The 26,935-nt window shown below is 47.8% G+C and overlaps 1 protein-coding gene and 1 non-coding gene across 3 annotated transcripts in view; both read right to left on the bottom strand.

The window, feature by feature from the left end:
• The window catches only part of FOXK2 (forkhead box K2), an 81,251-nt gene that overhangs the window by 22,619 nt on the left and 31,697 nt on the right, over positions 1-26,935 (bottom strand). The window contains exons 2-8 of one of the 2 annotated variants that reach the window (XM_035302248.3): positions 19,559-19,753; positions 14,635-14,782; positions 12,516-12,662; positions 4,782-4,975; positions 3,529-3,704; positions 1,598-1,894; positions 1,179-1,388 (exon numbers count right to left, since the gene is read on the bottom strand). In XM_035302248.3, the coding sequence (XP_035158139.1) occupies positions 1,179-1,388; positions 1,598-1,894; positions 3,529-3,704; positions 4,782-4,975; positions 12,516-12,662; positions 14,635-14,782; positions 19,559-19,753 (1,367 nt within the window). The remainder of the gene's footprint in view (positions 1-1,178; positions 1,389-1,597; positions 1,895-3,528; positions 3,705-4,781; positions 4,976-12,515; positions 12,663-14,634; positions 14,783-19,558; positions 19,754-26,935) is intronic. The other variant, XM_035302249.3, reaches the window with a different exon arrangement.
• LOC118154409 (small nucleolar RNA U13) lies at positions 5,116-5,221 on the bottom strand. The gene has a single exon (XR_004744271.1). It is a non-coding gene; the product is annotated as a small nucleolar RNA U13 (small nucleolar RNA).

Below are 26,935 nucleotides of genomic sequence, written 5' to 3'. Positions count from 1 at the left end.
TGCCTGCCCTCCCCACTTCCATTTCCTCCCAGCTACTTGCAGTGACACCAGGAGCAGCCACAGCCACAGTTTCCCAGATAGAAGATGAGGGGGAAGCCTGGGCAACTCTCCATCACCAAGGAGGCACAGTGGTTGGAGAAGGCGGCATTCAAAGGAAACTAATGACTGCAAACTCTGCAGTCTACCTATAGGCAGGACACGTTACTGCTGCTTAAAAACAGAAACTCTCAGGTAGCTAGTCTTCCCCAGAAAAGGTTCCAGGCCTTGTTCTTCCATAAATCTGGGGAGAGGGAGGGTGGTGTTGAGTCCCAGGAGGAGCTACCTGCAGGTTTCAAGGTCTCTGTTTTTAACATTTGGTAAAGATTTGAAGGTCATGGTAAAGCTTTCTGATCCCTACCCTCTTTCAAAGAAAGTGTCTCATGAGCAGAGAGACAGTTTTGGTAGGCAGCTTTGAATCTGCCTGTTTGAGATCCTGCAAACGTCAGGATCAGCCCATGCAGCCACCAACACCCACGTGTACCCAACCCAACCCAGCAGGGCACAGCGTGGTACAGCACGAGCCCACACCTGGGCCAGGCCCCACTGCCACACCCCTCTGCTAGGCCCCAACGCTTGAGTTGACTTGACAGCCAGCTGGGACTCCTACCCTTTCCACACTCCACAGGGCAGGGTGAAGGCAGATAACCTGCTGTCGGTGCAGAGGTTCTGCTGTCTCCATCTGTCAATGTCATAATCTGTGCAGTTTCCGTGCACGGACCTCCGATGGGCTTTCAGAGCAAAAGGCACAGAAAAGCAGCCTCTCTCCCACCCTCAGCAACACAGCACCGCCACAGGTCACGCAAGGTCAAGCGAAAAGGCAGGTGATGGCTCCACACAGGAGCTTCGAGAGCCACAGCCTACGGCCCACTGCAGTCTGCTTCCTGGCCACACCCAGAAAATCTACAAAAGGCGAGAGTATTTTTCTCTCTCAAGGTATTAGAAACTCTCCTCTTTTCAGACAGGTCCTCCAATGGGGATCCCATGACAGCCGACTTCACAAGCACTTCCTACAGCATTATTAGACTTAGAAATGCAAACATTTCCTCAGACAAATGTTAAAACTATGAGAACCAAAACCCTGTGTGAAGGGCCTCTGCTCCCAATACCCACACCCACAGCGAGTCATCGGCACCTCTTACCATTGTTCACCTGGCCGTGGACCGTGGTGGGGACTGATGCCACGTGGGTGCCGTTTTGCGTTACAGTTTTGATTGGCAGCTGGTGTTGACCTAGAGGTGCCTGTTGTACTATGGTCACCGTCTGGACCGGGGTGGTCTGTGCCGTCTGGATGATCCGGCTAGCAGTGCCTAGCGTGGCATGGCCAATGGCAGGAATAGGCTCCACTTTCACTGAAAGGAAAAGGAAAAAAAAAGACAGTAATGTTACTGGAAAGCAAACAAAAAGATCTTACCAGTTTAAAATACAATAATCAGATGGTTACCGGACCTGCTAGGAGATGCCTCTAAAACAGAGAGCAAATGAGAAAGGGTGAAGAAATCTTACGGGCGTCCAAGAGTGTGAGGCTGAAGGGAGCAGCCTCTCTGCACCCACTGCCCACCTTTGACTTCCCTGTGATCTCCGTTCTCCTGGGGCTCTGCCTTGGGAGGGGCCAGCACAGCTGCAGGGGCGACCACGGCTTGTCCAGAGACAGTGTACGTGCTCGCTGGGGCCAGCCCAGCCACACTGGCGAGCGACACTGCTGGTATCTGGTGGACGACGTGAACCGTCTGCACGACGGGTGGCTGGGAGGTCGAGGTGGTCACTGGGGTGGCTACAGTGTAGGTGACAGGCTTCATGGCCTGTGGTAGCTGCCGCTGGACGGTGATTAAGACTGGCTGACTGGACAGAGGTGACCCTGGTGAAAGACACGAGCAGGACTGACACTCACAGATACTGACTGCTGCAAACAAAGATTCCCACACTAAGCACTGACAACACACAAACTTGAATTTAAAATACAGGACGTGGCCCTATTTTACCTCATAATAGCAAAGTTACTAACAATGAGGGAGGTGTAGTATTTTAATAGGGGTATTTAATTCCTATCTGTAACTCCTAAAAATGCAATTTTGGCTCTATTTAGATACCTCATAACACCTCTTTCCACCGTTCCTTTTTCATAAAAAAGAAAATGTCAATACACAATATAAGAGGTAACTGGGCCAGGCATCGTGGCTCCCTGCAATCCCAGCACTTTGGGAGGCTGAGGTGGGAGGAGTTTGAGAACAGCCTGGGCACAGGAAGACCCTGTCTCTACAATAAATAGTAGCTGGGCATGCTGGTGTGAGCCTGCAGCCCCAGCTATTTGGGAGGCTGAAGAGGGAAGGCTGCTTGAGCCTGGAAGGTGGAGACTGCAGACAGCCAAGAACATGCCCCTGTACTCCAGCATGGGCAGCAGAGCAAGACCTTGTCTCAGGACAAACAAAAACAACAACAGAAGAAGAAGAAACTCCCCATGTAGGCCAGAAAGACGAGGGCCGCACTCACCTAGGATCAACACCTCCCTCTTGAAACAAGTGGAAGGGAAGCAGGAAGTTCAAAAACAGCGTGGGGCTGTCATAGAGCCTCTGGCACCCAGCCCTTGCCCTTTGTGGTTTGGGGGTTAGACCAGAGAGAGACATGGCTGTCAGGTGCTACTGACAGTGGGCAGGGGAGAGTGTTCTCTGGCCCAGCATGGCCAGAAATCCCAACTGATCCAATTCACATTGCTGTCAACTGTAACAGACTTAGTTTGGACACATTTCCACACTATGTTTGTTTAATTCCCCAGGGCACACATTTTTATTCCACATTATGACTTTCTAAGTAAACTGCAAAGTGTTTACCTATTTCTTAAAATGGACATGTTAGGCTGAGTGAAGTGGCTCACGCCTGTAATCCCAGCACTTTGGGAGACTTAGGCAGGTGAATCATGAGGTCAAGAGATCAAGACCGTCCTGGCCAACATGGTGAAACCCCGTCTCTACTAAAAATACAAAAATTAGCTAGGTGTAGTGGCGGGCGCCTGTAGTCCCAGCTACTCGGGAGGCTGAGACAGGACAATCACTTGAACCCAGGAGGCAGAGGTTGCAGTGAGCCGAGATGGTGCCACTGCACTCCAGCCTGGGCAACAGAGCGACACTCCGTCTCAAAAAAAAAAAGAAAGAAAAGAAAAAGAAATGCTTTTGCTTCCAATCAACATCTAGTTTGTCTACTTGATGGGTTTTTTTTGGGAGGGGGGGTCATTTCATGGATTTTTGAATGACAAGCTTAGAAACAGGTTAATCCTAAATTATTTCAGGAATCCATACACAGTCATTTAAAGAACACTCACTGATTTTTAAAAACACTCCCAGTTTTGCAAGGCCTATAAAATGACTCTCAGGTCCTGGTATAAGGTACAGAGGGACAGAGAGGCCTCTTGGGAAGTCCAGCTGTTCCTTCTCTGCTGAGCCCAGCGTCTGTGCCTGGCTCACGCTGTCTGGCCCGCTTTCTCTCCCGCTGTCTCACCTGGTGCACTCTGGGCAAATCGGGCTTCCTGGATGACAGCAAGTTTGGGCTGCGCGGTGCCAGGCTCAGGCTCCAGGGGGGCCGGCGAACCTTCCCTCGACAGGCTCTCAGGGGTCTGGGCGCCACTAGAGTGAGCAGACAGCACTCCAGCATGATTGGGAGAGGCTGGGGCACTCCTATGTCACCGAGAAGAAGACATTGTATGTTTATAGGTGATGTACTCAGACAGCACTTGATGTTTTAATAAGTGCACTTTGCAAAGAGGGTGTCGTTTGTCTCCTGCCAACCGACAGCCGCTGTCTAAGTTTTGCTTCTCTGTACGCCTGTGAACTGAGCAGGGCACTCGGCAAGACAAGCTGAGCCTGTGTGTGAAGGGCCATCATGTGCTCCGAGCCCACATGCACAGCAGGCTGTGGGCTGGGGCTGGCTGCCCTCTTTCTCTCTAAGCAGCTCCTGTGCACAGACGGCAGGAACCAGCAGCGGGCAAGTCGGTGGGCACTTCAGACTTACGTTATGCTCATTTTTTTTTTTAATTAAAAACAGTATTCATGAAGCTAAAAATAAGGAATTTTAAACTCTGGCAAATTAACACTGTACAAGTCAACTCAAGTTTAAGCAGCTAAAACATAAGTTTCTTTTTTTTGAGACGGAGTTTCGCTCTTTTGCCCAGGCTAGAGTGCAGCAACCTCCACCCCACCCCACCCCCAGCGTTCAGGCGATTCTCCTGCCTCAGCCTCCCGAGTAGCTGGGATCACAGGCATGCACCACCACACCCGGCTAATTTTTTTTAATTTCTAGTAGAGATGGGGTTTCACCATGTTGGCCAGGCTGATCTCAAACTCCTGACCTCAGGTGTTCTGCCCACCTCGGCCCCCCAAAGTGCTGGGATTACAGGTGTGAGCCACCGCACCCGGCCTTTAAAAAGCAGTTTTAAAGAACTTTTCCTGTGCCAAAGAAAAGGGAAAATGTCAATGTGGCACTGGTGTGAAGAGTATGTGATAAGCCCCATGAAGCAACAATCTCGTGTGGGAGTGCAGTTTAAGCCAAACTTTGCAAATGGTCTAAAATGCTTCAGACCACTAGAACCAGAAATACTTGGACAGCACCCAACGCTTTTGCTCAAATCCCCATCCCAACATTCAATCATAATGCATTTGGCAGTTCCTCCATTTTCAAAAGGAAACTTTACCAAAACATTGGCGGTAAGTGCAGTGACCATTAGTGAGGCCTTTTTGTTCCTCTTTTTTCCTTACCTAGAAGAGAGCGGTCCCAGAGGGGTTCTAAAGCAAGGCACGCCCCTAGGCCGTCTTTTCCTAAAAGCCTGTTCTATTAATTTGCTTTCAGAGGCAGGATCTATCCTCCAGAATGAGCCTTTGCCTGGTTCTTCCTGGGAACGCGGTACTTTGATGAAATAACGATTCAGAGAGAGATTGTGGCGAATTGAATTCTATGAAACATAAAAAAATACGTAGAATTCATATATTTCTTTGCTGAGAAATAAAAATGTGTCCTAGTTTTAGTGCCCTGCAAAGCAGAAACCTAGATGTTGGGCTCTGGCAGACTGCACAAGTGAAGTTTTTTCTTTTGCGTCACACGGGTAATGTGCTGACATCGTAACAAGGTCTGAGGGAGGCTCGTCCTACAGAGGAACGTGAAAACCCAGTCGTCATGCTTCTGAACTACCACAGAGAGTGACGTTTATGGGCAGTGCTATGTGGAAGGAGCAGCCCTCCCAGCTTGGTGAGCAATTCTCAAGGGGAAGCAGCAGCCTGGGATTTGAGTCCTACAGCCCAAGGCCACTATGCGCTTCCAAAGAGGAAAGTACACCACACCCCTGGCAGAACGGGCCCCGGTACAGGAGCCGGAGCATGGGACGGATGAGGAATCTGCATAGCGTGGACAGAGGCCATTTCTGACTCCATCTCCTTTCAAGGTGGGAAACCCAGGACTATGACTGTCAGCACAGAGCATTCCAGGTAGAGCCAATGACTTAGCTGCCAACCTCTCCCTGCTTGGAGACAAATAGAGCTGATGTGAGCCATTCTGTTAAAATACTTTCTTGCACAGAATTAGCTTACAGAATCTGTCATGCCATTAAAAGTAAATTAATCCAGTATAAAGTATTTGGCAAACCAGCAAAAAAGAAAAATGAGCAGAAAGCTGAAAATCAGGATGGATACCATCTTCCAGGAACAGAGGACTTGGCAAAATGCCTCCATTTTTTATTTGATCCTTGAAATAATTTTGCAAGGTACACAGGAAAAATTTCCCTCCCAGCTCCTCATCAGTGCATCATGCCTTCTATCACAAAAAGCTGGACAGGTGCGGTGGCTCACCTGAGGCCAGAAGTTTGAGACCAGCCTGGCCAACGTGGTAAAACGCTGTCTCTATTAAACATACAAAAATCAGTCGGGCACAGTGGCCTGTGCCTGTAGTCCTAGCTACTCAGGAAGCTGAACTGGTACTACTCAAGAACTGCTTGAACCCAGGAGGCAGAGGTTGCAGTGAGCGTAGATTGGGCCACTGCACTCCACCCTGGGCGACAGAGAGCCAGACTCCATCTCCCAAAAAAAAAAAAAAAGCCCAGCTAAAGGTTTCCAGACAATCTGAAGAAAGCCCCCCACCCCCCGCTGTGACCTGATTCAGGCTAACAAAAGCTAGGTTCATATAAACATTTCATGAAATAACATTAATGTGTAGATTCAAAATTAAGCTATGAAAGTGTTAAAATGGTGGTAACAAAATCTGAAGCTATCCAAAAGATCATTTCTAAATACCCTCATTAACCTTATTAGAATTGCAAGCCTCAGCCTGAAATTCCAAATTGTCAAAGGTGACTAAGAAATCCCACATGTGAAATAACACTTTCCAACCAACCTTGGGGGTGTTCAAATGCCATCCTAACGCCTTTGGCCCCATGGATGGAGGAACTTCATGGACAACATGGAGAGGTGGGCTAGGCTGTGTGTGGGATTTGTGAAACTGCTTACAGTAAGTGCATCAGATGAGATTTCAAATATTCTAAAAACCACATATACTTGCTATAAGGTTTTATCACTGGTTTTAGCTGATGCCCAACCTTTCTATCAATGCCTCCAGAAGAATCAAACATTACTGTTATTGCTGCCCTGACAAAGACAGAGAAGGCAAAGCTTTGCCGACTGCTCTCAGAATTTTAAGTGTGAAGTAGAAGGTAGATTCTAAGACAGTGTATGAAGAAAAGCAAATGCAGATGCTGGTAACAGAAAAGGCTCCAGCGGTGGAAACGGCAATCCCGGGCACTGCCTTACGGAGGTGACAGTTCCCCTCGCTGTTCTTTCTGGCCTGATCCTCCCAAGCAGGAACTCAGAAAGAACTCCTGCTACACACAGCGTCCGAGGCTGAAGAGCAGTCAACATTCAACAAGCCCCTGAGTGAAGACTGTGGCTGCCCTGACTGATGTGGAGTTATTTAACTGCACGCTGTTAGGAGAAAAGGTTAGCACAGTGGGAATCTGGAAACGGAAAAGGTGACTTTGGGGAACTGAGCTTTCGAGCCATGTGAACAATAAGGACACGATGGGCCAGAAGGCTTGATGCAGGAGCGTCACCACCACCATCACTTACGACACGCAAATAGGTTCGTGGAACTGGGGAGCTGCTATTTTCTGTCCTGAAAACATAAAATAACCCAGTCCGAGTCATCAGAATAGATTCTAACCTATTTCATTCTCTAATCCACCTCCCTAACAACAATCCCAAGAGCAAATGAGAAAAGATTACTTGTGATTTGCCAGGCAGGGAGACTCCAGAAAATATAAGGAAGTAATGAGACATTTAATGTAGACACAAATAGAATAAAGTAACTATGTTTCTAAGGTAATTTAAGGCAGTTGTAATTTGATCGACCCAGGATGGATGTTCCTTCATTCTATTGCTACATTTATTAAAACCACATTAATTGGACTCTACTAAATCAGAAATTATAAAGCTTTCAGAGAAAACGTGGGCTGTTATTCTTCAACGCTAAACATGAAGAACAGGATCTGCAATTTTGAGCCAATTTTCTTTCCCCCAAAGCCTTTCCAAATTGAGCTTCTACTGAAAATCAGCCCTTCCTGAGCAGCAGCTCCCTTCCTTCCGGGGTTCCACTCTGTGACTTCCTGGTCAGCCTTTCTAAGCAGACCCCAAGTTTCTCAAGGACAGCTTGTCTACTTAACCTTGCCCAGCCCTGAGTGCCCCTCCAGTGTGCATTCTGTACAGAAAGGATGTGTACAGAAACTGAGAAGGAACAGGCCAGGTTCCTTTCAGAGGATGGAGGATGAGTCTAATGTCCAGGAACACTGCCAAAAGAGCAGGGGTGAGGGTGAGTGCAGAGCAGGCTCTCACTTTAAAAGAAACCAAGGTATGGGTGCAGTGACTCGCATCTATAATCCCAGCACTTTAGAAGTCCAAGGCAGGAGGATGGTTTGAGTCCAGGAGTTTGAGAACAACCGGGGCAACATAGTGAGATCCTATCTCCATGAATTTTTTTTTTTTTTTTTTTTTTTGAGACAGAGTTTCGCTCTTGTTACCCAGGCTGGAGTGCAATGGCTCGATCTCGGCTCACCGCAACCTCCACCTCCTGGGTTCAGGCAATTCTCCTGCCTCAGCCTCCTGAGTAGTTGGGATTACAGGCACACGCCACCATGCCCAGCTAATTTTTTTGTAGTTTTAGTAGAGACGGGGTTTCACCATGTTGACCAGGATGGTCTCGATCTCTTGACCTCATGATCCACCCGCCTCAGCCTCCCAAAATGCTGGGATTACAGGCTTGAGCCACGGCGCCCGGCTGCGAAAAATATTTTTTAAAAGTAGCCAGATGCGGTGGTAAACACATGTAGTCCCAGCTACTTGGGGAAATTACTTGAGCCTGGACGGTTGAGTCTGCAGTGAGTTTTGACTGTGCTACTACATTCTAGCCTTAGTGACAGAGCAATATCCAGCCTCAAATATAAATAAAAGAGGCCGGGTGCAATGGTTCATGCCTGTAATCTCAGCACTTTGGGAGGCCAAGGCAGGTGGATCACCTGAGGTCAGGAGTTCGAGACCAGCCTGGCCAACATGGTGAAATACCATCACTAGAAAAAATACAAAAATTAGCTGGGTGTGGTGGCGCACACCTGTAGTCCCAGCTACTCAGGAGGCTGAGGCTGGAGAATCACTTGAACCCGGGGGGGCAGAGGTTGCAGTGAGCCGAGATTGTGCCACTGCACTCCAGCCTGGGAGACAGAGTGAGACCTGTCCCCTCAAAATAAAATAAAATAAAATAAACCAGCTCTAGTCCCCTTGGAGTGTGAAAGCCCAGTCTTCTCAAACTTTTCATAGTCACAACAATTATCTCAGTTCTGGGCTCAATAAAATTATAAAACCATAAAAAATCATTTTGGAGCCAGTGAGGCATGGAGCTGTGGCAATGGCGGTGCACATAGAGAGCCCAGTGCGGCACAGAGGCTGGGCTGGTGCATGGCCACAGCCAAGTACCCAGGGCTAGGCATGGCATGCAGGCTGAGCAGTGAGCAGGCTGCAGCCTTGGCTGCAAGGCCTGAACTACACCGGCTGCCACACCTTGCATGCAGGTTGGGCCTCAGCGGGGGCAGGGGGAGCGGCAAGGACCCCACTCAGAGTGGCGACAACAAACACATTAGAGGAGAGCTGTGGTCTTGGCCATTCTGGTTTTAAATGGCAAGCTATAAGCTCTGTGTTTTTCTGCACTGATGTGTCGCTTATTAAATACTTCCATACCATAAAAAAATCATTCTGGGAGGTAAATGCAAACAAAGGAAAGACACAGGCCATCTTCTCAAATAGGATTCCTCAGACCATCTCATTAGACCCTCGGATGTCCTCTGGATTAACAAAAAGCCAGGCCATAGGGAGACAAGGTAAAACACTGGCTTTTGTTTTCAGCCAGGAAGCCAGAATAAGATCTGTTGCACTGGGAAGGGAGACTCAAGAGAATCTCATGACAGAGAAAGGGCCCGTGAGGGTCAGTATTCCAACAGCCAGGGGTACAGCTGAGGACAGAAAGAATTTAAGAGGACATGTCCGGCTAGGCACGGCGGCTCACGCCTGTAATCCTAGCACTTTGGGAGGCTGAGGCTAGCGGGGATCATGAGGTCAGGAAATCAAGACCATCCTGGCTAATACGGTGAAACCCCATCTCTACCAAAAATACAAAAAATTATCCAGACATGGTGGCATGTGCCTGTAGTCCCAGCTACTTGGGAGACTGAGGCAGGAGAATCTCTTGAAACCAGAGGCTGAGGTTGCAGTGAGCCAAGATCGCACCAGTGCACTCCAGCCTGGGTGACAGAGCAAGACTCCATCACAAAAAGAAGAGTACATGTCCATGAACTGGGGCTATCTGAAGGAAATAATCCCTCTCTGCTAAATTAGCTGGAGCTCCCAGGCATGAAATGACACAAGAGCAGCCTTACTGGGGCAAGAGATGCAGCTGTAGACTTACAGACCTTGATCCAGACAGGAAAGAAAATCTTTCAATAAAAACAAGTTTAATAACAGTTCAACAGAGAGGGGTGCTTGACATGTGTTAGTTCGCAATTCTCTGCCTAAGTGGGCTGTGCAGGCACCCGCAGTAGCTGGCAGAAAGCAGTGCCTGCACCAGAGAGGTCCCGGGGGGTCCTCACCACTCCACAACTGTGGACCAGGGGAGCCTTGCCCAAAGGGCTCTGCTCCCCAAAAAAGCCTATTCTGACTTCCTGAGTTGAGCCCCTACCATAACTGAGGCCAGGCCTTTATCCGTCCACCCTCTTTGGCAAGAAAACCTTGTCCTACTCATAGATAGTTCTAAAATAAACAGATGTTAGAAAAAACACACAGAAATACCACCTAAGAGAAACAGATTAAAGTCTAATAAAGCTTCTCAGAAACACTCACATCACAAAGCACCAGGTTAACTGGTATTTCGAACCATCAGAATAAGCTGCACTTAAACTCTTACGGACCCTCACACGCCTCCAGGCAGCAAGCCAGACTCCATGTGGAGTTTCTCTCCTTGACAAAGCAATAAAGCCATGGTCACTGGAACATCAATGTCTGGTTTTGTGTGTGTGTGTGTGTGTGTGTGTGTGTGTACATATACAATTTGAAGCACAGCCTCTTTTTTTTTTTTTTTTTTTTTTTTGAGAGGGAGTCTCACTCTGTCATCCAGGATGGAGTTGGCTCACGGCAACCTCTGCCTCCTGGGTTCAAGCGATTCTCCTGTCTCAGTCTCCTGAGTAGCTGGGATTACAGGTACCCTCCAACACACCTGGCTAATTTTTGTATTTTTAGTAGAGACAGGGTTTCACCATGTTGGCCAGGCTGGTCTCGAACTCCTGACCTCGTGACCCACCTGCCTTGGCTTCCTAAAGTGCCAGGGTTACAAGCATGAGCCACTGCAACCGGCCAGCCTCACTTTTTTAGGTTAAAATATAGTAAATATGGCCAGAATTTAGCATGCAATGTGTTAAGAGACCCTGATATGTAGCTAGATACGGAACTAATCCCCAAATCCAGCATTTCCCTAATGGTCATTTAAGAAATGCCTCCTTCCTGTGACCAGGGAAGCGGGGAGGGCAGGGTATAGACACTCCAGTTAAGGGGGTCATGAGGTGGGCCATGAGGGGAGGCTGAGTCTCATTCTGTACCTTCCATGATTAAAGACCGTCAAGCCCCTCCACAAAGAAAATATGGAGTGTGTGGTTGGTAGGCTTTTTCTTTTTGAGACAGGGTCTCGCTCTGTTGCTCAGCCTGGAGTGCAGTAGTATCATCACAACTCACTGTAACCTCTGCCTCCTGGGCTCCAGTGAACCTCCCACCTCAGCCTTCAGAGTAGCTGGGACTACAGTCGTAAGCCACCACACTTGGCTAATTTTTTTATTTTTTTGCAGAGACAGAATTTCGCCATGTTGCCCAGGATGCTCTCGAAATCCTGGACTCACGCAATCATCTGCCTCAGCTCCTAGCCAGTAGGCTATTTTTGACATAACATGTTTATACATCTGCAGTTAAAAGAAAAAAGGTTTTTCCCTCCAATAAAGAGAAAACAGTTTCCCCCGCACCACTCTCATCACTAAGCCACGTAGTTCGGGTATGTTTTTAAGAATCATTTATTCATTATAAGAAACCCTCAAAGAAATTCTATAGATGTTACTGGTTACTTAATGAATTCAAAAACTATAAGCATACATACATTTCTTCTCTATGTTTTTCATATTCTGTATTTCAAACTTACCCATTGTCAAATTTTCTCAAATAGCAAGATTCTCCTTTACATCTAGTAAATAGCCAACAAAACACAGATATACAGAAAGAGAAAAAATCTATGCAGTCTCCAGGGTTACAATTATTGGTGCGTGAGCTGACCAAAGGGAATATTTTGCAGATTTCAAAGTGTCTTCTGGGGGTAGCCCCGGGCTTCCATGAGCAGGTGAGCTGCCCAGCTCAAACAGGGCACACCACATTCATCTGTTTTAGACCCTAGCCACCTGGTTAAGATGTCCTCTGAGAAAGCTGTTTCTTGGTAAAACAGTTTGAAAACTCTCTGCAAACTTCAAAACTTCTGTCCATTAGCAGGAGTGGACGAGGAAGACAGGAGAATGCTAAAGGAAAGGAGAGGCTGGGTTTTCAACTTTTCCTGCATTTCAATATGAACTGCATTGGTCAAAGGGAAATAGCTCAAACAATCCACACTTCACAAACCCCATGCAGACAAGTCTATTTCCATAAAACATACAACATGTAGGTCCAGACGTTCTCCCAGAACCACGCTTCCTTCTGCTCTACATGAAGAGAGTGAGGCGAGCATGGCAGCACTGGCCCCCAACTCCTCCTCCTCTCAGCAAGGGAGGCTCCCCCCTCACCTCCTACCTTCCTAACCTGTGCCTATGTTAAATATAGCAGCCGCTCCATTTTCTTCTTGGTATCAATCAGTCTCTATTTAATAACAAACTGAAAGGCACTTACCTGCCAGCCCTTGTCCGCTGTCCTATAGTAGGGATAATTTTTAGTGATGTGTGTATAAATTCCATTCAGGGTGAGCTGTTTGTCAGGAGCCATTGTAATTGCTTGTACTATTAGCTGTGCATACGAGTAGGGTGGCTTTGAATCATCCTGTATTTAAAAACAAAAACAAAAAGAGAGTGCTGAGGTCACCATATTTTTTACTCAATTTACTAGATTTACAGATTCTCGATGCTTTGATACCTCATTTTTTATTTTTATTTTTGAGACTAAGTCTCACTCTGCCACCCAGGCTGGAGTGCAGTGGCGTGATCTTGCCTCACTGCAACCTCTACCTCCCGGGTTCAAGCAATTCTCCTGCTTCAGCCTCCTGAGTAGTTGGGATTACAGGCACCCGCCACCATGCTCAGCTAATTTTATTTTATTTTATTTTTTGAGACAGAGTCTTGCTCTGTTGCCAGGCTGGAGTGGTGGTGCAATCTCGGCTCACTGAAACCTCCACGTCCTTCATTCAAGCGATTCTATCGCCTCAGCCTCTGAGTAGCTGGGACCACAGGCACGTGCCACCACGCATGGCTAATTTTTGTATTTTTAATAGAGATGAGGTTTCACCATGTTGGCCAGGATGGTCTTGCTCATGATCCACCCACCTCAGCCTCCCAAAGTGCTGGGATTACAGGCGTGAGTCACCATGCCTGGCCTAATTTTTCTATTTTAAGTAGAGACAGGGTTTCACCATGTTGGCCCCGCTGGTCTCAAACTCCTGACCTCAGGTGATCTACTCGCCTCGGCTTCCCAGACTGCTGGGATTACAGGTGTGAGCCACCTCGTCCGGCCTGTTACCTCTTTTTTCTTACTATAAAAGTAATATAATTTGAAAACATGGAAGAAACAAATAAAAAACTATAAAGAAAAATATTAAAAGCACATAAGGAAAAAAAATCCAAATGTCAAAAATGAAGAAATAAAGGCTGCTTGACCTCAGCGGAGTCCAAGGAAAGCACCTCAGTCAGGACCAGATCCTGCTGGCTACCCCAGGGGCACAGAACAGGGGCGGGTAAGGCTGGCTGAGGGCAGAGCCAGAGGCACCCCTCCCCAGGCATGAGCACCAGGGGTGGCCAGGGCTGCTCAGAGCCCCAGACTCACCAAATACTCCTCCACAAGGAGCCCCTGCCCATGAGGAGCCCCCTGATCCATGAAGAGCCCCATGGAGGCTCCACCTTGGGGTCAGAGACATCCTGGCTACTGTGTGCCCCGCTGCCAGGATGACATCCCCAGTACTGGCTCTTTCAAGGCCACTGGTGGCTCCTTGTCATGGTGACAAGTTGAAACTCACGCACGTCAGCACAAGCCCACTGGGGAAAGGGAACTGCCCCTGGTTGTGAACTTCTGGGCAATACACATATCAACATGTATGAAGAGCAACAGATAATGCTGGATGAAAAAAGTCATTTGCAAAAGAATACATCCAAGATGATACTATTTATATGAAGTTTTACAATGAACAATTATAGATATTATTCAAGGATAAACACAAATGGAAGAAAAAACAGGCAGGCTGACAGGCAGGAGGCAAGGACAACAGGTCCAGGAGGGCACCATGGGCTCCTCAGCACAGGCCGTGCTCAGCACCAGCAGCTCAGGGTGGGCACAGGGAGGTTTCTCTTTTTTTTTTTTTTCTTGGGGTGATAGGGTCTCGCTCTGTCATCCAGGCTGGTGTACAGTGGTGTGATCTTGGCTCACTGAAGTCGAGGGCTCAGGTGATCCTCCCCGGCAGCTGGGACTCCAAGTGCATGCCACCATGCCTAGCTCACTTTTGGTAGTTTTTGTAGAGACAAGGTCTTGCTTTGTTTCCCAAACTCCTAAGCTCAAGTGATCTGCCCACCTTGGCCTCCCAAAGTCAACTTTGGCATTTTTTTTTTCTAAAGAGAAAAATGTAATCACAAGAAGACCCTCCACATCCCCAATTTTTTTATTTCCCCCAGACAGGGTCTTGCTATGTTTGTGGCCCAGGCTAGAGTACAGTGGCCATTCAAGGCTGTCACTAGACAGGCAGGTAACACTGAGGGCCCTGTGGCTGTGCGCTGTCCCCGGGGCTGCTTCAAGGCTACAAAGCCTTTACCTTCGGGCTGTCTCCACCTGAAGCTTCCTTTTCATTTTCAGGCTGTGAGTTGTCAGCCATTAAACTGAGGTCAGATGGCATCCCTCGGCCCACCTTGTACCCTGAAGACCCCGCTCCCCGGGGGCTGGAGGGGCAGGAGTTCGCAGCACTGTGGAAGAGAAAAGGTTGTTCCCATGAGTCTATCACAGAGCACAATCCTACTGTGCATCAACAACTGGCTCTAATTACAGGAAAAACAAATATGAAAACATTAAAAAACAAACAAAGCAAAAAAAGGAAACACCAGCATTTCCTACGGAAACACAGAATTTTTTTTTTTTTTTTTTTTTTGAGATGGCGTCTCGCTCTGTAGCCCAGGCTGGAGTACACCGGTGCAATCTAGGCTCACTGCAACCTCCACCTCCCAGGTCTCAGTTCAAGCAATTCTCCTATCTCAGCCTCCCAAGTAGCTGGAATTACAGGCACGAGCCACCATGCCAAGCTAATTTTTGTATTTTTTTAGTAGACATGGGGTTTCACCATGTTGGCCAATCTGGTCTTGAACTCCTGACCTCATGATCTGCCCACCTCGGCCTCCCTATCAATTATAAAACATTCGATTATAAAGACACATGCACATGTATGTTTACTGCAGCACTGTTTACAACAGCAAACACTTGGAACCAACCCAAATACCCATCAATGATAGACTGGATAAAGAAAATGTGGCACATATATACCATGGAATACTATGCAGCCATAAAAAAGGATGAGTTCATGTCCTTTGCAGGGACATGGATGAAGCTGGAAACCTTCATTCTCAGAAAACTGACACAAGAACAGAAAACCAAACACGGCATGTTCTCACACAGAGGCGGGTGTTGAACAATGAGAACACATGGACACAGGGAGGGGAATATTACACACTGGGGCTTGTTGAAGGGTGAGGGTCTGGGGGCAAATAGCAGGAGGGTGGGGAGATTGGGGAAGGCTAACATTAGGAGGAACACCTAATGTAGATTATGGGGAGGATAGATGCAGCAAACCACCATGGCACACATATATCTATTCAACAAACCTACACGTTCTGCACAGGTACCCCAGAACTTAAAAGTATAATAAAAGAAAGAAAAAGAAAAAAAATACCACTGTAACCATTTTAAAGTGCACGCTTCAGCAGCACAAAGCGCATTCACATAGATGTGTAGCCATCACACCACCTGTCTCCAGAACGTTCTCACCTTCCCAAACTGAAGATCAATCCTCAAGAAACACCAGCTCCCTCTCTCCACCCCCAGCCCCTGGCCACCTCCATTCTACCTTCTGTCTCTGCAAATCTGATACTCTAGGAATCTCAGTGACTGGCTTATTTCACCAACATACTGTCCTGGGTTAGTTACTTCACGTCTCAGCATACGTCAGGATTTCCTTCGTCAGGGTGAATAATATCCCACTGTATCTTCTATCTTCTGGAGATTGTGCACAACGCTGCTATGAGAACGAGTGTACAAATATTCCTTTAAGACCCTGCCTTCAGTTTGGGGTTTATCCAGAAGTGGGGTTGAAGGATCATACGGTCATTCTATTTTTAACTTCTGCAGGAACTGCTGGACTGTTTTCCACAGCAGCCGCACTGTTTTGCGTTCTTTGCAATAGTGCACAACAGTTCCAGTTTCTCTACATCCTCACTCACACTGTCTTCTGGGTTTGCTGTTTTTAATAGCAGCCAATCCAATAGGTGTGAGGTGGGAAGTTACTGTGTTCTGACTGGCATTCACCTAATAACTACTGATAGTGAATATCTTCTCAAGTCCTTATTGGCCATTTCTATATCTTCTTTGGAAGAAGGTGTTTCCCATTGTTTTGAACTGGGTGTTTTGTTTCTTTAATGTTGAGATTCAGGAGGTCTCTCTATAATCTGGATATTAATCCCTTGCCAGATATATGATTTGCAAATATTTTCTCCCTTTTTACTGTTTATGTTGTCTTTTGGTGCACAAATTTTTTAGATTTTCAAGAAGTTCAATCTGTCTTTTTCTTTTGCTTCCTATGCCTTTGGTATCAAATCCAAGAAATCAATGCTAAATCCAATGTCATGGGGGTTCTGCCTATGTTTTCTTCTAAGAATTTTAGTTTCAGGCCTTAAATTTAGGGCTTTGATCCATTTTGAGTTAATTTTTGCATACGGTATAAGGGCCCAACTTCATTATTTTCCATGTGGACACAGTTTACCTAGTACTTCCTGGAAAGTCTGAAAGAATGATGTTGGCACCCTTGTCAAAAATTGGCTGGCTCACACCTGTACTCTCAACACTTTGGGAGGCCGAGGCAGGTGAATTACCTGAGGTCAGGAGTTCAAGACCAGCCTGACCAACAAGGAGAAACCCCGTCTCTACTACAAATACAAAATTAGCTGGGCATGGTGGCACATGCCTGTAATCCCAGCTACTCAGGAGGCTAAGGCAGGAGAACCGCATGAACCTGGGAGGCAAAGGCTGCGGTGAGCCAAGATGATGCCATTGCACTCCAGCCTGGGTGATAAGAACAAAACTCCACGTCTAAAACAAAACAAAAAAAAAACGTAATTTGACTATATTATGTGAGGGTTTATTTCTGGGCTCTCTATTCTTCCCCCTCCCTTTTTTTTTTTTGAGATGGAGTTTTACTCTTGTCACACAGGCTAGAGCAATGGTGTGATCTCGGCTCACTGCAATCTCAGCTTCCCAGGTTCAAGCGATTCTCCTGCCTCAGCCTCCCAAGTAACTGGGATTACAGGCATGAGCCACCACTCCCAGCTAAATTTTTGTATTTTTAGTAGAGATATGGTTTTGCCAGGCTGGGGAGCCTGGTCTTGAACTCCTGACCTCCGGTGATCTGCCCGCCTCGGCCTCCCAAAGTGCTGAGATTACAGGTGTGAGCCACTGAGCCTGGCCTATTCTTCTTTATCTTTAAAAACAAACAAAGACAAGATATTTAATTGGCTCATGGTTCTTCAGGCTGTGGGCTCTCTAAAAAAATTCAAAATTAAAATTAAAATCTATCTCAGACTTCAGAGACCACTGTCTGACCCTTCCACTTCCACTAGAATACAAACAAGGCCAGGCACGGTGGCTCACGCCTGCAATCCCTGCACTTTGGGAGGCCAAGGCAGGCAGATCACAAGGTCAGAAGTAGAAGATCAGCCTGGACAACATAGTGAAACCCCATCTCTACTAAAAATACAAAATTAGCCTATGGTGGCACATACCTATAATCCCAGCTAGTCAGGAGGCTGAGGCAGGAGAATTGCTTGAACCCGGGAGGCAGAGGTTGTAGTGAGCCAAGATCATGCCACTGGACTCCAGCCTGGGTAACAGAGAGAGACTCTGTCTCACAAAAAAAAGAATCCAGGCCAGGCACAGTGGAACACATCTGTTGTCCTAGCTACTCAGGGGGTCAAGGTGGCAGGATCACTTAAGTCCAGGAGTTTGAGTCCATCCTGGGCAACACAGCCATAACCCATCTTTAAAAAAAAACTTTAAAAACATCTTTTTGAACTAAAACAGATTTACAAGAAAAAAACAAACCCATTCAAAAGTAGGTGAAGGATATGAACAGACACTTTTCAAAAGAAGACATACATGAGGCCAACAAACATATGAAAAAATGCTCATCATCACTGGTCATTAGAGAAATGCAAATCAAAACCACATTGAGAGACCATCTCATGCTAGTTAGAATGGCGATCATTATCCTCGTTAGTACAGTGGTGAAAAGAAAAAGAAAAAAAAAGAATAGCGATCATTATAAAATCAGGAAACAACAGACGCTGGAGAGGATGTGGAGAAACAGGAACACTTTAACACTGTTGGTGGGAATGTAAATTAATTCTACCATTGTGGAAGACAGTGTGGCAATTCCCCAAGGACCTAGAAATAGAAATTCCATTTGACCCAGCAACTCCCATTACTGGGTATATACCCAAAGGATTATAAATCGTTCTATTATAAAGACACATGCACATGTATGTTCACTGTGGCACTGTTTACAAAAGCAAAGACCTGGAACCAACCCAAATGCCCATCGATGACAGACTGGACAAAGAAAATGTGGCACACACCATGAAATACTACGCAGCCATAAAAACGAGTTCGTGTCCTTTGTAGAGACACGGATGAATCTATCATTCTCAGCAAACTGACATGAGAACAGAAAATCAAACACCGAATGTTCTCACTCAAAGGTGGGTGTTGAACAATGAGAACACATGGACACAGGGAGGGGAGCATCACACCATGGGGTCTGTTGGGGGAGGGGCTATGGGAGGGACAATGGGGAGTGGGGAGGGATAACATGGGGAGAAATGCCAGATATAGGTGATAGGGGGATGGAGGCAGCAAACTACCTTGCCATATATGTACCTATGCAATAATCCTGCATGAACTGCACATGTGCCTCAGAACCTGAAGTATAATTAAAAGAAACAAAAAAAAACATCTTTTAAAAATGAGTAGAGACCAGCACAATGGCTTACGCCTGTAATCCCAGCACTTCGGGAGGCCAAGGCAAGCAGATCACTTGAGGTCAGGAGTTCAAGACCAGCCTTACCAACATGAGTAAAACCCCATCTCTATTAAAATTCAAAAATTAGCTGGGAGTGGTGTCGGGCACCTGCAATCCCAGGTACTAGGGCAGCGGAGGCTGCAGTGAGCCAAGACCATGTCACAGCCTGGGCAACAAGAGCGAGACTCCGTCTCAAAACAAAAATGAGTAAATAAAAACCAGAATCATTTGGGAGCTACATTTCATAATGCAGGAAATTCAGAGCAGAAATTCAACAGTATTTTAAGCACCACTTCGCACCTCTCTTCCCATGTAAGTTAGCACCAGGGAAAGGGAAAGGAGTCACTCTGGGTCTGCCCCCAGGACTGAGGATGCTCCAGTGACCCCATCCCCATTGCCGCACCTGATGGTTCCTGTAGGGGAGGGCAGAGGGCTGATGAGGTGGGCCATGGTGTCTGGAATGTTGATGGTCAGGGGTGAGATGTGCGGCTGCACGGCCTTCACCAGAGACTCTGACGCCTCCTGCTTCTCCCTCTTCTCGCTGGACAGGGCAGTGAACGTTATCTTGATGTTTGTGCTCGGGAACCTGAATGTGCACCTGGAAAAGAAAAGCCCACAATCAGCACCTTTCGCTGTCCCCTCAAGAGCAGGAGCAGAGTCCCCAGGTGTCCCCCACAACACTGGAGCAGCTGAGGATGTGTACACAACACTTCCAAGCTCAGCTCGCCATGTTATTTCAAGTTGTTTACAAACAAAACCACAACTAAGGTGTTTCATGACTTTAAAACACCAGTAAGAACACTATTCAGACCAGCCAGACGGGAAGATCAAAAGCACAGACTAGGCCAGGTATCGTAACTCATGCCTGTAATCCCAGCACTTTGGAAGGCTGAGGCACGGAGCTCACTTGGGTCCAGGAGGTCAAGACCAGCCTGGGCAACACAGTGAGACTCCATCTCTACAAAAAAATTAGCGGGACATGGTGGCACATGCCGTGGTCCCAGATTCTCAAGAGGCTGAGGCAGCAGGATTGTTTGAGCCTGGGAGGTCAAGGCTGCAGTGAGCTGTGATAGTGCCACTGCACTTAAGTCTGGGCAAGAGACCCTGTCTCCTGCGACCAAAAAAAAAAAGGCATAGTCTCAAAAAGACTCAAATACTACTTAATCTACATGACTCCTTTTAAAACAAGTGCACGAGGCTGGGTGGCTCATACCTGTAATCCCAGCACTTTGAGAGGCTGAGGCAGGTGGATCACAGGCCAGAAGTTCTAGACCAGCCTAACCAACATGGTGAAACCCCATTTCTACTGTAAATACAAAAATTAGCCAGGCGTGGTGCCACTAGCCTGTAATCCCAGCTACTCGGGAAGCTGAAGCAGGAGAATTGCTTGAATCCGGTAGGCGGAGGTTGCTGTGAGCCGAGAGTACACTACTGCACTCCAGCCTGGGTGACAGAGCCAGCCTCCATCTCAAAATAAATAAACAATTAAAAATAAAATAAGTGCACAAATATGCTTTAGGTCTCACAGTAGACTTAAAATTCAAATACTACCTAGTGAGTATTTTGCTTTCAAAATAAACATACAAATGTATCTGGGCCACAAAGCAATAATTTTGTAGCAGTTTTCTTTTTTTTTTTTTTTTTTGAGACAGATCGCTCGTTACCCAGGCTGGAGTGCAATGGCACGATCTCGGCTCACCGCAACCTCCGCCTCCTGGGTTCAGGCAATTCTCCTGCCTCAGCCTCCTGAGTAGCTGGGATTACAGGCACGCACCACCATGCCCAGCTAATTTTTTGTATTTTTAGTAGAGACAGGGTTTCACCATGTTGACCAGGATGGTCTTGATCTCTTGACCTCGTGATCCACCCGCCTCGGCCTCCCAAAGTGCTGGGATTACAGGCGTGAGCCATCGAGCCCGGCCGGCAGTTTTCTTATTTATGGAAGAAAAATAATTCCTTTTGCTTAAATAAAAAATCCTATCACCCTTTTCACTGCTGGCTCTGGCAAACAAAGAGCCACAGACATTAAGCTACAGGGGAGAAGGTCTGTATTCTAACACTCTGGTTCATGCTTCATGTAGCTTCCTTAACATGGCTCAAGTAACACATAATCAAACAAAGGTCACGCAAGCCAAATACCTCCAAAGAATAAAATTTAAAAATAGTCCATAATCTGAGAGTCTCTCACCATGAACCCAGTTAAACAACAGCCTATTTGTCAAACAAGCAGCCGGCCACACTCAGCCCAGCTCACAGCTGTGCACCTGGTGCGGGTACCCCTGCCACAGGGGAAGGTGCCGACCACCACCCTACACTACTGTGCAGCTACCCGAGAAGGGTCCAGCCTGTGGAGGGCAGAGGCTACACCATGGCCCTCCCACTGCAGGGACATCTCCAAGGAGACGCTGTCCAACACCCTTGCCGGGGTCAGGAAGGGTAACACCAAAGGTTTCAACACCCGCTTGTTTGCCTCGCTGCTGCTGGCTCCCCTCGCCCTTCTCTTTCCCATGAGGCACATGCAGGACGACCAGTCCTCCCCGCCATCTCAGTGGACAGAGCAGAACCTCATAGAACAACTGCTTCCTGGGTGTCCAGGACACCACACTCTCTGGTTCCTGCTTCGCAGGGCTCCTTTTCAATCCCCTACTGGAGCCCCCTCTCTTTACCGCGCAGTGTCCAATGCTCCAGGCCTCGACTCCAGCTTCTCCCTTGATGCTCAGTGCTGGCTCATGCACGCCTCGGACCCTGAAACTCTACACATACCCAAATAACTCCAAAATTCCCACTTCACTGGGGGAACTCAAACAAGACTCCTGGCCTGAGCTCCTCTCCCAGGACTCTCCTCAGCAGTGAGAGGCAGCCCTCAGGTGCTCAGGCCAGAAATATAGGAGTCCCTCCACCAGGGCCATTAGTTCTGGCCTTCAAAACATATCCATTATGAAAACTAAAAAAGCTTCTCTGTCAAAGTCCCTCTTTAGACACTGAAAAAAATAAGCCACCTTCTTTTCTAGTTCACCTTCCACAAGAAGAAAATGTGTGAAGGCTGGGCAGAGTGGCTTACACCTGTAATCCCAGAACCTTGGGAGGCTCAGGAGGGAGACCGCTTGACTTCCCGAATTCGAGACCAGCCTGGGCAACAAAGTCCCTGTGACCTGAGCTGGGGTGCAGTGACGCGATCACTGACCCACCGCAGCCGCAAGCTCCCAAGCTCAGGTGACCCTCCTGCATCGGCTTCCTGAGTAGCTGCGACTAGAGGCACATGCCACCATTCCCGGCTCTGTTTCTCAGGCTGGTCTCAAACTCCTGGGCTCAGTGATCGACCCGCTTCAGCCTCCCAAAGTGCTGAAATTACATGTGAACCACCGTGCCTGACCTGGTCTGCAAATAATATATTTAGGACACTGATCTTTTTGTGTATAAAGGTCTATTTTATTTTACATCCTTACATATTATTAACTGAATCAACTAAGATCAAGAGAGAAACAGACCACTGATATGGAAACCAAAGGAAACATAGGGGAAAAAAAAAAAAAGAATTGGTAAAACAAGACACCAAAATGCTTCAAGCTGCATCACAAAGCCAGGCATGGAATCGCTTGAGCCCAGGAGCTCAGAGTCAGCCTGTGCAACACAGTGAGACCTCTTCCTCTAAAAAACAAGACGGGCAGCCAGGTGCAGTGGCTCACACCTGTAATCACAGCACTTTGGGAGGCTGAGATGGGTGGATCACAAGGTCAGGAGATCGAGACCATTCTGGCTAACATGGTGAAACCCCATCTCTACAAAACATACAAAAATTAGCCTGGTGTGGTGGCCCATGCCTGAAGTCCAAGGTACTTAGGAGGCTGAGGCAGGAGAATAGCTTGAACCAGGAGGTGAGGTTGCAGTGAGCCAAGATCGCACCACTGTACTCCAGCCTGTGTGACAGACTCTGTCTCCCCTGCCCCCAAAAAAAAGAAGAAAAGAAAAGAAAAAACAAACAAAAACAAGAAGGGCCAGGCACGGTGGCTCACGCCTGTGATCCCAGCACTTTGGGAGGCTGAGGCATGCGGATCACGAGGTCAAGAAATGACAATCCTGGCTAACAGGGTGAAACCCCATCTCTACTACAAATACAAGGAAATTACCCGGGCTTGGTGGCACCCACCTATAGCCCCAGCTACTTGAGAGGCTGAGGCAGGATAATCACTTGAACTCAGGAGGCAGAGGTTGCAGTGAGCCGAGTTCGCGCCACAGTACTCCAGCCTGGGTGACAGACTGACATTCGTCTCAAAAGAAAAAAGAAGAAGAAAACCATGGGATCCACAATATGCAGCAACAGTTCAGGACATGAGTGTATCCACACCAAAACATGGCCAAGACCAAAAGAGCTGTTTAAAATCCACCTAGGCCGGGCACGGTGGCTCATGTCTGTCATACCGGCACTTTGGGAGGCTGAGGCAGGAAGATCACCTGAGGTCAGGAGTTCAAGACCAGCCTAGCCAACGTGCGAAACTCCATTTCTACTAAAAATACAAAAATCAGCCGGGTGTACTGGCACACACCTGTAATCCCAGCTACTCGGTAGGCTGAGTCAGGAGAATCTCTTGGACTCAAGAGCAGAGGCTGTAGTGAGTCGAGTCCCCAACATTGCACTCCAGCCCAGGCGAAAGAGTGGGACTCCCTTTCAAAATAAATAAATAAATAAAGTATATCTAGACCAAAGATCTGAAACACATCATGTTTAGTGGCATTCACTGCTGGTGTTAAACTTTCCAAGTTCAAACATCTGTCAATCACTACATTTTAAAAGAAAACTGGCACCTTATCTCTCAAGTCACCCGCTTGGCCTGGCCCTCTTCCAAGTGTACTTGACTGCTTTTCTTCCTGCTCGAAAGCTTTTTAATAAACATTCACTGCTGCTCTAAATAAACAAACAAATACATACTACAACTGATCACCTGTCATGTATCTGAGAGCCCACTGAACTTGGCTCCCTCTACACAGACACAACTTCTAGATGGTGTGTGTGCACAGCTGTCACCTCTGAGGGCAAGAGACTGGCCTGGCACAAGGTTCCAGCAGGATCTGCAAGCCACCCTAGACTCCCAGCCACCACCTCTTGAGTCCTCCTTGCTGCTCATGAGCAGCCTGTCCCACGAGGAGGCATGTTCCCAGGACCACCCACCCTCTCACACCAGCCTAACAGCTTACAACCCAGGGGTTCTCACATGCAGAACCATGTAGACACAAACAGGGCAAGGTGCTTAGACGCCAAGCACCTCTGTATCCCCGCTGGGCTCCTCACACAACGCCGGCTCTGAGCTGAGAGCAGCTGTGGGACCCACACGGTCGCCAGCCAGTAGTAGAGATGAGAAGAACAGTGAGTACAAACTGCACAACCTGACTGAAGCTCAGTGGACAAATGCTCTCAACATCCACGTGCAGACACTTAGGACATCAAATCAAACACTGTACTACTCAGCCAGACACAGGAGCTCACGCCTGTCATCCCAGCACTTTGGGAGGCTGAGGCAGGAAGATCACTTGAGGTCAGGAGTTCAAGACCAGCCTGGCCAACATGGTGAAACTCTGTCTCTACTAAAAACACAAAAATCAGCCGGTGTAGTGATGGGTGCTGGTATTCCCAGCTACTCGGGAAGCTGAGGAGCAAGAGTCCCAGGAACCCAGGAGGTGGAGGTTGCAGTGGGCTGAGATCAGGCCACTGTGCCTGTGCTACTCTGATCTACAACGCAAGTGAAGAAAGGGTCAAATGAAACCGTGAACCTGGAGTTAAGATCATCTGTAATGCTCTCGGCAATGATTCCTTTTTTAGCCAAGTACAAGCAGTCTGGGACAAAGTATGTTTATCAAATCTGATGTCAAGCAGTAACTGGTAGTGGATCAGCTACTGGAAACACACAACCATCATGGCCGCCACTTCATCTTCCACCATTACCCCCTCCATCACATTTAGTTTAAAACACAAGATTCAGGCCAAGACATGTTCGTGTATAAAAACAGGTGAGCTGGCAGGGCACGGTGGCTCTCGCCTGTAATCCTAGCTCTTTGGGAGGCCAATGCAGGCGAATCACCTGAGGTTGAGAGTTTGAGACCAGCCTGACCAACATGGAGAAACCCCGTCTCTACTGAAAATAGAAAATTAGCCAGCCGTGGTGGCGCATGCTGGTAATCCTAGCTACTCGGGGGGCTGAGGCAAGAGAATTGCTTAACCCCGGGAGACGGAGATCACGGTGAGCCAAGATCATGCCACTGCACTCCAGCCTGGGCAACAAGAGCGAAACTCCATCTCAAAGCAAACAGCCAGGAGAGGGGTACACGCAGTGTGCTGGGTGTTCCCCAATAAACCCAAGCTTCATCCTAATCCAAAAACAGTAGGATGGAAACGGGTGTAACCACCTGTGCTGGTATGTATGGATCACCTGCACCACAGGGTGGCAGTGTGACATGGGGGTGACATGCGGGATGCACACCAAGACAAGACTGACCCTGCCAGGAGACGTGAGCACCCCTCCCTCCAGCCCCCAGCTTCCCCTGGCTCCAGTGGGTGCTCCACATCTCTGACTCCCGAACAATTATCATTCCTACTTCACCAGGCAGGCCAGGTCATTAGGAAAAACTCCATCACCAGATAGTGGCCACAGGCATTACCAACCAGGTTCAGGCCACCTGGCTTCAAATCCTCTTCCCCTGCTGTGGGCCCTGGCATGGCCATTACCCCTCTGTGCCTCAGCTTCCTCTTCTGTAAAACGGAGATGACAGCATCAACATCATGATAAATTCAGATAGTATCTAGCGACAGGTGTTTTATTACCTGTTGCTAGATAATCACCTGAGGGGTCAAATCACCTAAGGGGGAAAAAAGGCTTGCAGTCCCACTTCAAGATGTGAAGTGACTTCTTCCCACAGACACAACTGTTGTCCACTGTGCTAGATTTATTCCATGTCCGCCCTGAGCTTCTCCAGAAAGCCCACTTTGGACCAGCAGAACACACTCCCTGCCTATTCTCCCAAGAGAGGGCTACAGTAGTGTACACAATTCCCAGAGGGAAAGAGCCGAGCTCTTCCTACCCTGTGGGGGTAGCAGCCCTGGAATGATGGGGAACCCAATGTCCTCTAAGTGTTTGGTTTGCTTTTCACACAATCCATATTATGTGTCAGCTTGCACTTCTCCCCAGATTCACCCAAAAAGTCCTGGCCCAGACCTGGCTGAGTGCTCTCCACGGGACAGGGCACTGTCATGCTGAGGCCATCCTTCCCTTGCATCCGATTCTGTTTCCTTTTTGTTTTGAGGCAGGGTCTCATTCTGTGGTCCAGGCTGGAGTGCAGTGGTGCAATCACAGCTCACTGCAGCCTCAACTTCCCAGGCTCAAGGGACCCTCCTGTCACAGCCTCTAGAGTAGCTAGGACTAAAGGTAGGACTAAAGGTACATGCCACCATGTTCAGGTGATTTTCTTTTTTTTTTGAGACGGAGTTTCACTCATTACCCAGGCTGGAGTGCAATGGCATGATCTTGGCTCACCGCAACCTCCACTTCCTGGGTCCAGGCAATTCTCCTGCCTCAACCTCCTGAGTAGCTGGGATTACAGGCACGCACCACCGTGCCCAGCTAATTTTTTGTATTTTTAGTAGAGATGGGGTTTCACCATGTTGACCAGGATGGTCTCGATCAATCACCTCGTGATTCACCCGCCTCGGCCTCCCAAAGTGCTAGGATTACAGGCGTGAGCCACCGCGCCCGGCTGGTGATTTTCATTATTATCATTTTTTGTAGAGACG

The sequence above is a fragment of the Callithrix jacchus genome, chromosome 5 (assembly GCF_049354715.1).
Source record: "Callithrix jacchus isolate 240 chromosome 5, calJac240_pri, whole genome shotgun sequence".
Lineage (NCBI taxonomy): Eukaryota > Metazoa > Chordata > Mammalia > Primates > Cebidae > Callithrix > Callithrix jacchus.
Note: the sequence above shows the minus strand (reverse complement) of the source record. Positions and strands in the feature narration are given on the sequence as shown.